This window comes from Vigna unguiculata, chromosome 3, assembly GCF_037176805.1.
Source record: "Vigna unguiculata cultivar grain cowpea cultivar isolate G323 ecotype 2 chromosome 3, ASM3717680v1, whole genome shotgun sequence".
Lineage (NCBI taxonomy): Eukaryota > Viridiplantae > Streptophyta > Magnoliopsida > Fabales > Fabaceae > Vigna > Vigna unguiculata.
Window position 1 is genome coordinate 8699813 of NC_140794.1, and position 12358 is coordinate 8712170.

A 12358-nucleotide genomic window follows, 5' to 3' on the forward strand; every position below is an offset into this window, starting at 1 on the left:
TTAACAAAAATTGGTAAGAAGGACTAAATCCACACATTTCTAAAGATGAAAGATTAAATTAGTATAAAGTTTAAAAATAAACTAATTCCAAAAACATATTTAACCCAAAATTTAATAGAAGCATATATTATCGATTCTACTTTATTTCATAAACAACACCTAAAATAGTAATTTTTAAGAAGTTATTGGTATTTTCATAAAACATTTTATAATTTGTATACAATTTTTTAGATTTAGATTTCTTATTTCTTATTAATTATTATTAGTCTTTGTGTTTCTTATCAATAAATAATAAAAAGGAATTTAAATAATAATAATAATGAAAATTACCTTGGTTAACATTTTTATAAAAATGAGTTAGTTTTATTACATTATGTTAGAAATATGATATATCAAAGAGGGAATAATGTTTTGATCAAAGAAGTGAAAAGAAGCTTTATGTTGCATGCATTATTTATGAATCATGAATAAAGAAATTGAAAGTTGCATGTGCAGATACATAAAAGAATGTGAAAAAAAAAATAAAAGGTAAATGAAGAGAGAAGAAAGGAAGAGCATAGGGCAAAATGGAAGGCAATGATGTGGATGTAATGTTGTCTGGTAGTAATAACTCAGTGGAGAGTGAGCAATTCAGACAGAAAAGTGACTGAGACTTGCCTCACACTGTTTACCTCTTCCTTCTCTCTCTCACTCTCTCTTTCTTCCCCAACTCATTCTCATTCATTCTTCTAACACACAAAAAACTAGTTGGTTGAATGCATCACTGCACCTACACATTGCAACCCAAATCCCCCAATTCAATTTTCTCATCGTTTCAGCTTCTGATACTTGGTACTGTGCTCAAAGTTGTTACCTTTTTTCTGTTTGTTTTGTTCTGTTCCACCTTTCAACTAGAGAAGAGTAGCTACCCAACACCCACTTTACTGGATTTCTAACAGAATCAGGTCCATACACTGCATTTCTCTTGTTTTCTTTGCAAACCCTTTTACCAGGATTAGGTTATTTTGTAATAAAAGGGGAATCCCTCATCTCTCTCTTCTCCATTTTTAGAAAGGTCTGTAAAAACGCAAACTTTTTTATTTTTTATGTTTGTTTTGACTGAGCGTTGATGTGCACAATGTACCTATTTGGAAAACTTGTTCTTACTAGATTTGATTTTGTGTAAGTCAGATTTCGTGCTAGAGTGCACGTGGGGTTTGTACATTGGTTATTGTTGTTTTGTCCTACTTTTGGTCTTTGTATATTTTAGTTTGCTGTTTGTGTTTTTGTTGGTGAGTTTAATTGTTCAAAATGTGATTTCGTGTTTTCTTTGGCTGAAGTTTGATAGCTAAGGCTTTGCTGGGCAGCAACATTGGTCTGAGCTTGGTGCTGAGGTTGTGCTGGCTTGATGACGCTTGAAACATGGCTTGCGAGTGTTTTGTTGCTAACTATGCTTACCACCACATTAGGTAATTTATACCTGTTCTGTTACCTTGGCGTGTGTTTGTTCTGTATATCTCAAATTGACTTTTTTTGCTCTATTTTTGTTCTTTTGAGCCGTCTACTTACTGTATTGTCCTGTGAGATTTTGTAGTTACACTGTGTGTCAATTAAATTTTGGATTGGAACTTTTTGGATTGAGATTGATAGTTACGAGCAAGGACTTTACAGTGAAAAATTACTGTTTTTCTTACATAAAAGGATGACCACATGTCTTGTACGTTGTTCATGTTTATTTTAATAAATGTGTTAGAGTTACCACAAGGGGAAGTGATTAGGTATGTGGGTGTACGGTTTTGACAGTATTATCTTTTTCAGTTGAAGCTAGATCTAATTTTTAAACTTGCAGGTGCATACGTGGGGGTAAACATTGGCACTGATGTTACTGATTTGCCATCTGCTTCGAATATAGTTGACATTCTACGGGCTAATCAAATTACTCATGTGCGTTTGTATGATGCTAATGTGCACTTACTACAAGCACTTTCAAACACAAGTATTGAAGTAATTGTTGGTGTCACCAATGAGGAGGTACTGAAGATTGGAGAATCTCCATCAGCAGCTGCAGCCTGGATTAATAAAAATGTTGTTGCTTATGTCCCTTCCACCAATATTACAGCAATAGCAGTTGGCAGTGAGGTTCTTTCCACAATCCCAAATGTCGCTCCTGTTCTGGTTCCTGCCATGAATTCTCTTCACAAAGCCCTGGTTGCTGCAAACCTTAACTTCCAGGTCAAAGTTTCAACTCCTCAATCTATGGATATTATCCCTAAGCCTTTTCCTCCTTCTGCTGCCAGCTTTAACTCTTCATTGAACAGTACTATATATCAACTACTTCAATTTTTGAAGAACACCAATTCCTCCTACATGTTAAATGCCTACCCTTATTATGGATACACTAAAGGAGATGGTATTTTCCCTATTGAATATGCACTTTTCCGACCTCTCCCTTCGGTGAAGCAAATTGTTGACCCAAACACTCTGTTTCATTATAACAGTATGTTTGATGCTATGGTGGATGCTACCTACTACTCTATACAAGCGTCGAATTTCAATAATATACCCATTATTGTCACAGAGACTGGCTGGCCATCATTTGGTGGAGCCAATGAACCAGATGCTACTGAAGAAAATGCTGAACTCTACATTAATAACATGATTCAGCGGGTCATGAATGATTCAGGTCCTCCTAGTCAGCCAAACATAGCCATCAATACATATATATATGAATTGTTTAATGAAGACAAGAGGAGCGGACCCGTATCAGAAAAAAATTGGGGCATCTTTTATTCCAATGGGAGTACTGTTTTTCCTTTGAGTTTTGGTGCTTCTGACCAGATTACCGCTGGAAATTCTTCAGGAGTTTTTTGTGTGGCTAAAGACGGAGCAGACACCGATAAGCTGCAAGCTGGCCTGAGCTGGGCTTGTGGACAAGGAGGAGCTAATTGTGCTGCAATTCAACCCGGGCAACCATGCTATCTCCCGAATAATGTGAAAAGTCATGCATCTTATGCTTACAATGATTATTATCAAAGAAAGCATAGTACTGGTGGAACTTGCGACTTTGACGGTACCGCTACAATTACTTCTAAGGATCCTAGTAAGTTGATATGATTTCTTGTTTTTGTTTTAACTCATATTCTGCTATTGTTCTCTATAACACATATAACCATTCTTTTTCCAAATTGCGCACTAACAGTTGTAGGAAACTGAGAGCATCATTGGTCACCGTAATCATATCTATTTGATTGACCAATGGGCCAAGGAAACAATTATAACTATAGCTTATCAATTTATAGGCACATATGCCTACATACTTTTTCCAAATTACACCACTACACATCTATGGCTTCGCCAAAGATTGAAGTTGAATAAATACTTCTAACCCCCCCTGCAAAACATTGTGGTATAATAAAATTATGGATTCTAATAAAGTCTTTGGTTGGTGACCTTGTCTCTATTTGTCATATTATTATTAGCATTAGATAAGTTTAGCAAGAAGTCTTTGAATCATTGTAAGAGTGATGTAAAGTTGTAGGTTTGTACTGTTCAAATTGAATTTAATTACCATCATTGGCATCACCTTAAAGTATAGATTCATTACTCTGTTGAATATTAGAATAAATAATGTATCCCTTACTTCATTGATCGTAGTGTAATACAACATCTCTTGATTCCAGTTTCATTGATTGATAGTAGTTACTGAATTAGAGTGACAGTGTCAATAAGTTGCACTTCAGTTGTCTATTAACTTGTTATGTAGGCCTAGGTAATTGGATCTGTAGCAGTATTACTGTTGACTGGGTGCATATCTATGCCTTTATCCTGATTCTATTTCTAGTTTCCGGTTAAGATATCATGGTTGCTGGTCTCTTATGTGTGAGGCTCAATGTCCAAAACCACAAACTCTTTAATGTTTGATAGAGTTTCTGAAGTTTGTTCTTTTGGTTTGGCAATATGGTAGTAGTATTTATGATCCTCAGGGCCTAGATATAAAACCTGTTGAAGCTTCATGAGCTCTACGTAATAGGCTACTATAAATATCATATTGTAACCTGAAAAGCTGAAACTAATAATTGCATAAAAGAGAAACTACTGGTGTGGACACTTTCAAACATGCATCTTATAAATATGGGTGCCATTGAAACATTTCCTAGATATCTTTGTGTTGAGGAATTGTAGGTAGTTACTTAACCAATTAATTCTGTGTACTTTGTTTCAGGTTCTTCATCCTGTATATTTACTGGAAGGTATAGAATCTTAATCTTTATACATCCTTAATACATTATTAGACTTAAGGTCTTTTGGTGAATTTTTTTCTGTAAACCCTTTTAATAGAGAAAAAGAACAAGAAAAAATGGAATATTTTTTTTTTTTATCAACAAAAATTAGTTTATCTACTGGATTAGCTATAATAAATGAGCTACACAAATGAACTCATGATTAAATGAATTTAATTTTTCTTTTTTTTCTCTTCTAGACCTATTTATAGAAAAAAGTTTCGAAATATAGGAACAAAGCAACAAAAGGTCAAAAGATACAGAAACAATACCTCTCTTATTATTGAACATGACTGCCACAAGAATATATATAGCAGTCAGGCAGAAACAACAACTGATAAATGGAACAGTACAAATAGCTGTAGAAAAAAAACTGACAAAATCCCTCAAGTTTCTAAATCTCTCAGCCTTCAATGCCTTGGTAAACAGGTCTGCAAGTTGCAATTCTGACTTGCAGTGTTCTATCTCAAGCTTTGCACTGTTAACTTGTTCATGTAGCAAGTGAAACCAAGTCTTCTTCCGTGAGTTGCTGGATATTAAGACTCGGTTTCACTTCCTACGTGGACAAGTTAACAGTGCAAAGCTTGAGATAGAATACTGCAAATCAGAATTATCATCTTGTGCCATATTTACTTGGTTTTTCGGTTTATTCTATGCTTCTTCTCCCTCCCAGCAATCTCGAGCAAAATGGCCCAGTTTTTGGCAATTATAACACCTGACTTTCTTCTTGTCAAACTTCCACTCCTTGCTTCCACTGGAAGGAGTTTTTGACTTATGATCTTTCGTCTTGGTAGTATCTTCAGAATCACGAGATTTGTGACCATGTTTCTGTTTGTTGCCTTTCTTGCCACCTTTGTTCTTTTCTTTATAATTGTACTGTGCAGCTTGTTCTTGAGTGTGTCTCCTCCTCTCATTTATCCTGTATTCGTGAGCTTCAAGCGAATGCCGCAGTTCTTCAATTTCCATGGTGTCTAAGTCTCTGTTTTCTTCGATTGCAACCACCACATGGTCAAACCTTGGAAGTAAAGTTCTCAGGATCTTATCTACAACTTGCTGATCTGAGACGCTGTAATTGCAGGCTCTCATAGCATTCACATGTTCTTGAATTTTGTCAAAGTAATCTGATATGGTTTCACTCTTCCATATTCAGAAATTCAAACTGCCTTCGCAGAGTTTGGAGTTTTACCTTCTTGATTTTATCACCGTCACCATAGGTCTTGATCAAGATTCCCCATGCTTCTTTGGCAGTAGCTGCCTTTGAGATCTTGTTGAAGATCTTGGAATTGACGCATTGGTAGATGAGGAACCGTGCCTTGCTATCAAGTTTCTGCTGCACCTTATAGTTTTTCTTTTCTTCATCAGTGGCTTTCAACCCCAGTTCTGCCAACCCTTCAGTGACCACTTCTGCAACATCTTGGAAACCAAAAAGGGCAAGCATCTTTATCCGCCAATCATCAAACAGCTTCCCATCAAACACTGGTAGAGCCCCTAGTATCATTCCATCCATTCCAGCCATGTGTTTCTTGATCAATCTTGGAGATTTTTCTACCTTATTATTGAACATGACTGCCACAAGCATATATATAGCAGTCAGGCAGAAACAACAACTGATAAATGGAACCGTACAAATAACTGTAAAAAAAAAACTAACATTTTAAATTTGACTTAATTCTTTACACCAAATAGACCCAATAATTAATTGGTACTTTTTAAATTTCTTATACGTTCATGTTTTTTTTTTTCATCAGTTCAAACTCGAGCACTGGTGGATTGAGTCTACCTCCAACGGCACTTGGACCATCAAGCCCCTTTGGTGGAAGTATGAAGCTGCAAGTTTGTAGCCTTAAGTATTTGATATCTGCAATTGCTGTATTTTTAGCTCTGTGAATGCTCATTAATGATTCGTGTAGTGTATGTGTTCATCATCGATTTTGTTTCTAACTTTTCTTGTCCATTTTATTCTTCAGATGTGTCCCATCTAGTGCATTTGGGATCATTGTAATTCATCACTCTTAAGATAGGTAGTTATTTAATTTAGTTTTTTCTTTTTTTCTTTTTTTTATTAATGTTTCTTCTAATTCGCCGATAATTGAGTTTTAGTATTTTTTTTATTTGCTTCTTTAAGATATACAAACTGGCCTCTTCTTCAGGAAGAGACAATCTTCCATTTTAGAGATTATGGAGATTTTCTTCCTATGGGATGAAAAATTCTCACCATGGACAAATACGATAAACATTAGATAAAATGGACGATCATTTTTTTTTTTCGAATTCATGTAACAATGCATACATGAAATTAGATAAAATGGATAACAATGATCAAGTATGGGTATTGAATTTAAATTTTTTTAATACCCGATACTAATATTTCAATATTATAATTTTTGAAGTATAAAAATGCAAGTTTTATTTTCGCACAGCAAACTCTGTTTCTGTTACCGCACTTCCATTCTTCACAGCAAACCCTATTCTTTACAAACGCAAATTTCGCGTTTTTGTTGAACATTCTTGGTGCGAGATTTATGTTGTTGAAAGGGAATTTTTTGTTGCTGGTATTGTTCTCTGTGTCCTCGGGTAAGTTTTAGTTCAGTGTTTCGTATTTTTCAATCTTAAATCAAATTATGCATAATATGTACTAAGGTGACAACAACATAAATGTATAGTAAACTTTTGCATTGAATAAACAATGCAAGCAAAATATTTGTTAAGACTCTTGTTAAGAAAAGTGGATTGAGAAATTGTTAAAAAACATTATAAGCATACAAATACATCCTAATAGCAGCAGAGACATGAAAAACAAAGACAGATTATGGATATAATTCTAAACTTAAATTGATATCATTTCAAGAGAAAAACTGTGTAACAAAAGAAAGAAAAAATGTAAAAAAACTCTTTAGGATAAAGTCCACTCAAAGAACCATATTAAATTAGACTAAAGAATATAATTATAAATTAAAAACTTATATAATGAAACAATACCAAGAATTTAAAAAAGTAAGTCATATATTTTTTCTACCATTGATTTTTTTTTTTCTTTATATAAATCACAATCAAGACCCGTTAATTAGAAAAGTTGACAACGTATTTGAATCAAAGTCAACATTTGCAAAAGAACAAATCCAATAATAATATCTTGCCCTAATTTGAATTTGTGATCGATCGAATCGAAACATGGAGAGAGTGTCGGGTTCAGGCACTAACGGAAAAGGGTACGCGTGGGCAGTTTCTGCTGGATTCAACGCCGCTCTTGCGGCCATTTCCGTAAAGCTCCCTCTTCACCAGGTTTGGTTAATCATTCAGATTTCACTTCTGCATTTCGTATTATAATCAATTCTCTTTTCTTCGATCTTTGTTACTCACTGCGAACGGAACAGTTTTTCAGATACGGGATGGTGTTACTGTTCAATGTAACGATGTGGGCTTGTTATGTCAATAGCCTTAAAGCTCTCTCCTCTCTTCAGGCAACTGTCACCAATTTCGCTACCAATTTTATCTCTTCCGGTTTAGCAGGTTTCTTCTTCTTTCGGGAATCACTCTCTTTTCAGGTACACTTTCTCTTATCCATAGTGTAATTTCAATTCATGCACAATCCTTTCTGTGGCCATGTTTGAAATAATTTTTCAAGAACACTTCCGATAAAGAAAAAATAAGAAGAAAAAATGACAATTAGTTTATCTATAAGTTAATTTACCCGGAAACATTTTAATATGACTTTTGTACATTTTTATTTTTTGCTTGTATATAAACTAATTTTAAAATTTATAGAAAAGTTAATTACTTTTTTTCTGGTTCATATTTGTTCTCACATTGTTATGAAGTTTGGTTAATTTTGAATGTTTTAACTTGTTGGTTTACTCCATTTACGTCTAACATGGTCATTTAAAACTATCTACAAATAATTTTTTATAATCTTGTTATTTGTTAGACTTTAGAACCTTACATGGTTTTAAATTGCTGATGTGAAATTAAGTATCTCCCACACCCCGGAAACATTCTACACTGCAACACTTGGAGTAGGAGATTGAAGTTTGACTATTTTCCTTAAAGTAACATAATGATGTTGAAACCCTGTTGTGACCTGCTGCTCCATTTCATGCGATTTAGAATCACACTCTAATTGTGAGTAGCTACGCAATAGCAATGTTCAGGCAGAAACAAGTGCCGTAATCTGCCTTTAAAATCCCTGGAACCTTCACATACACCATTTTGGAACTATTCTCTCTGGTTGGATCTTGGAAGCTAAGCTTTCTTCCATCAATCCCTATTTCGGACTTGTAATTGTTTTTGGATTAAGAATTAAGCAGGTTAACCTTATAGATGCTTCAGAGTTATTGTGGTTGTGGGCTAGAGTCAGTTTGGTATGCCCCTAAATTTAGCTGAACTATTCCGGGATGAGTTTTTGATGCACTTTTACACATCAAGTCTATCTTTGGGTTTTAGTGTGTTCGGTTTGGATTCACATGAGATCATTTAAGATGACCTTGAAATACCATTTAATGTAATTTTAGGTAAACATTCACACGTTTGCTTCATTTCGATGAATTGATTTTGTGTCCAAATTAATTGATTCAAAAAAACTTTATATAGCTTATATGTTGCAACAAAACAATAATGGAGTTTTTTCTACTAACTTGATTTTAGAATAAAAAAAATCCAAACATAAATCGCTTCACTTCAAAATCAATTTTACAAACGCTATCTGAGACAGTTAATTTTCAAGGGTCACCAAACAGATGACCCTTAAATGTTGTCCTGCTCCTGCTTTTGTTGCTCTAACCGCGTAGAGGGATACTTGGCTTTTCTTACTTTGTTACTGATGCTGACAGTAAATAAATAACTAAACCATCGAAAAACTTGTAGCCGGTTATTTACCTCTTGTATATTCAGTTTCTTGAATTGTGCATTTTTCTGATGAAAGAACTGTTCCACAGTGGTTTGCAGGTGCCATACTTATAATAATTGGTGTAGTAATACTTAGCAACTCAAGTATTGAGGAGAAGGTTAGCACAGATTAGGTGTTACAGTTCAGCATGATACCTTTTAAGGTTTGCTTGTTCAAGATGGAGGCTAGCATCTGCAGCTGCATGGAAGCATATTTTGGACCACAATTTTGAAATATCAGGAGTAGTAAAGTTAGATCGTTTACAGGGCTTTTCACTTCACATGAAACAAACACAGCAAAATCGCTCCTTGCCTTCGCCTATTTGATAACTCTTGTTATATGTCATTCAGGTTCAAGCAGCTTTTAGTTCCACCATTCTATGGCTTCTTTCTTAAATTTAGATTTGTATTATGATCTCAAGTTTCAATCTGCTATATTTCTGAATGTTCAAAATTCATCTGCAACTACAAGTTTTCTTGCTGATCGAATTTCTTCTATGAATTCATTCATTTCAGCATCAATGTAAAAATGATTTTACATATATGAGAGAGTATTACTACCATCCTAAAATACAGCATGGCACGCGATACACTTGCTACTCAGGCAGTGGGGAGTTGTTTGTTTATTCATATATATAATCTATAACTATCAAGTAACCATTTTTTTAGTTTACGTGTTATATCAACAGTTTTACTGTTGTGAATACAATTCCTTGATTGATTTTATTTTTCGTAAAAAACTACTAATGATACATAAAATTTATCATCAAGTGCTATGAAATATAATGTCATAAAAGTTAATAAAAGTGGATACTCATTCACATGGATGCAAGCAGTGTCACTGTCGAATTTATTCTAACAACTTTTTCGTTGATTTTTCTTTTGAAAAGTATTAAATTGTGTACATGGATAAAAAAATTGTAAATATTAAAAACAAGGTGATTATTTACAATCTCAAGAAACTTTAGAGTTGTAAAATAATCCTTCTACTTCCTTTTAACATCTATAAGTGTATGATATATACTGAGGTATAATGTTGTACTTCTTTTAACAATTAAGGCGTATATTAGCACTTCCCTTGAAGTTTCTTGAGGTTATACATAATCTCATACTTTTCAAATGCTCATAATAACTTTTCTTATTGGTTACACAATGCAATATTATTCTTCAAATAATATGGGTAAGGTGCACTGGGAGTAGAAATATGTATCATTTGAGGAAACTTTACTAGTGCCAATGTCTTATTCTATGATTTGTTATCCGAAACAAGCCCAAATAAATACAGGGTAAAAAATGTTCAATGTTCAACTATGAAGATGACATAATGTAATTAGGGTGTCAATGCTCTAAGTTTGTTATGAGATGGCGGAACTCAATAAATAATTAAATTAATCCTACATTTTTAATTAATTTTCATTTAAATGTGATAAATAAAATATCAGTTATTCCACGAACTTATGAAAAAAACAAATTGTAACATATGATAAACTATCACAAACTTTTGTCATGGAGAAAATTTCTTATCACGTTAGGATAATGATATTTTAACATACATATTTTAACAACTTCTCTGACAATTTTATGTGACACCTGCCTGGATTTTTTTTTTTTTTCATTTCCACATTTGCATTGTTTATGAAATGCTTTTGTCTACATTTTTTCTTCAATTAAGTCGTGTAACTGACTTAGTGTAGTACTGAATTTGTTGGTTGAGAGCTTGTGTATAACAAATACCTCTAAGGTTTAGAAAGAATGCTCAAACTTATATCAGTCCCATGGACTCCCATATTGTAAGCACAATGAAGATATGTAAATAATAAATACCTCTCAGGTCTAGGAGTTAGAAAGAGAAATATATACCTTCGAGGTTTAGGAATTAGGAAGAGTAAGAGATACCTCCGAAGTTTAGGAAGAGAAAGAGATACCTTCAAAGTTTATGAATCAGGAACGGTTAGAGATAATTCCAAAAGTTTAGGAATTAGGAACAGTAAGAAATAATTATGAAGTTTAGGAATTAACAAAATACTCACTGGTTTAGAAATTAGAAAGAATACAAGATACCTCTGCAGTTTAGAAAGAATAAAAGATATAACACAAGAAACTTAAAACCAATCTAGTCAAATAAAATCTCACCAAAATACAAAGAACTCAAAAAAATAGAATCTAGTCAAATAAAATTCCAAAACATAATGAACTAAAAATTTGAAAAATAATGAATAATTAAATTGTGAAAAAACTAATTAATAAGGGAATGTTTTTATTTTAATTATTTTAATTATTTTAATTACAAATATAAAAATATTTAACAACAATGTCCCTCTAATTTAAGATTTGAATGAAACAATGTAATTGTGATTATAAGAAAAACTAAATAATAACTTTTATTTAAGTATAAAATATTACATGTTTTGGAGACTTTTTATATAATAGATGTTCATTTAAGTTCAATTAATGGTCGCATGCCCTCTAATTTAAGATTTGAATGAAACAATGTAACTCTGATTATAAGAAAAACTAAAGAATAATTTTTATTTGAGTATAAAATACTATATGTTTTGGATACTTTTTTATATAATATAGGTGTTCATTTGAGTTCAATTAATGGTCACATGTTACATTTTGGACATTATCACATCTCATTATTAGGTTAAAGACTCATAGGGTGACAAATTTTGTTTTCATACGAAGATTTGACCTTGGTTTTTTTAAGGATTATGGATAACATCATGTTATTGACGTGTGTGTTTTATTGTTTAACCCTTGTTAAGGCCATAATAATTCATATTAAAGAACATATGACAAAAAATTATGTACATTTATAGCCTTTGCAAAACTTAAACACTAAAACACACACGTCAATTAGTGATGTTATCCATTATTATTTTCATAAAATGAAAGATTGTAGATGGATTTTTTTTTTGAAGTGTGAGTTATCTAGGTTAGGCTTAACATTTTGTGTTGTTATTGTTTGTAAAATGCTTCCACCCTCGTCTTTTCTTCGATTAAGTCTTATAAATAAGTTAGTGTAGTGTGAATTTGTGTAACCCAATTGGATTAGGCGTTTTGCGTATAACAAATTCTTTGAGGTTTAGGAAGAATACTCAAACTTATATTAATCCCATCAACTCTAATATTGTAGGCACAATGTAGAGATGTAAATAATAAATATCTCTGAGGTTTAAGAAGAGAAAGAGATACCTTCGAAGTTTAGGAATTAG

At 32.9% G+C, this 12358-nt stretch overlaps 2 protein-coding genes across 5 annotated transcripts; both read left to right on the forward strand.

Moving 5' to 3' along the window:
- The first annotated feature begins 565 nt into the window (after window positions 1-565).
- Window positions 566-6321, forward strand: LOC114179283 (O-Glycosyl hydrolases family 17 protein). Of its 4 annotated transcripts, none has more exons than XM_028065557.2 (5): window positions 576-1054; window positions 1320-1448; window positions 1829-3079; window positions 4202-4229; window positions 6008-6321. In XM_028065557.2, exons 2-5 carry the CDS (start codon window positions 1388-1390, stop codon window positions 6144-6146), a joined length of 1479 nt encoding a protein of 492 aa, XP_027921358.1. In that variant the 5' UTR covers window positions 576-1054; window positions 1320-1387; the 3' UTR covers window positions 6147-6321. The 4 variants fall into 4 exon arrangements, with proteins under 4 accessions (XP_027921359.1, XP_027921358.1, XP_027921355.1 ...); XM_028065554.2 differs by having other exon boundaries at window positions 576-944; XM_028065556.2 differs by having other exon boundaries at window positions 576-831.
- Window positions 6322-7296: 975 nt separating this feature from the next.
- LOC114177009 (cell growth defect protein) lies at window positions 7297-9594 on the forward strand. Its single transcript, XM_028062225.2, has 3 exons — window positions 7297-7541; window positions 7634-7804; window positions 9191-9594. The coding sequence occupies exons 1-3, from the start codon at window positions 7431-7433 to the stop codon at window positions 9272-9274; spliced, it is 366 nt and encodes a 121-aa protein (XP_027918026.1). The 5' UTR covers window positions 7297-7430; the 3' UTR covers window positions 9275-9594.
- The last annotated feature ends 2764 nt before the right edge of the window (window positions 9595-12358 follow it).

Bases quoted from the DNA above. Each gene is read 5' to 3' on its own strand.
- LOC114179283 (XM_028065557.2), top strand. From the start codon at position 1,388: ATGACGCTTGAAACATGGCTTGCGAGTGTTTTGTTGCTAACTATGCTT. The intron at 1,449-1,828 runs GTAATTTATACC...TTAAACTTGCAG, and splicing joins TATGCTTACCACCACATTAG to GTGCATACGTGGGGGTAAAC. The intron at 3,080-4,201 runs GTAAGTTGATAT...ACTTTGTTTCAG, and splicing joins AATTACTTCTAAGGATCCTA to GTTCTTCATCCTGTATATTT.
- LOC114177009 (XM_028062225.2), top strand. From the start codon at position 7,431: ATGGAGAGAGTGTCGGGTTCAGGCACTAACGGAAAAGGGTACGCGTGG. The intron at 7,542-7,633 runs GTTTGGTTAATC...CGAACGGAACAG, and splicing joins TAAAGCTCCCTCTTCACCAG to TTTTTCAGATACGGGATGGT. The intron at 7,805-9,190 runs GTACACTTTCTC...ACTGTTCCACAG, and splicing joins GGGAATCACTCTCTTTTCAG to TGGTTTGCAGGTGCCATACT.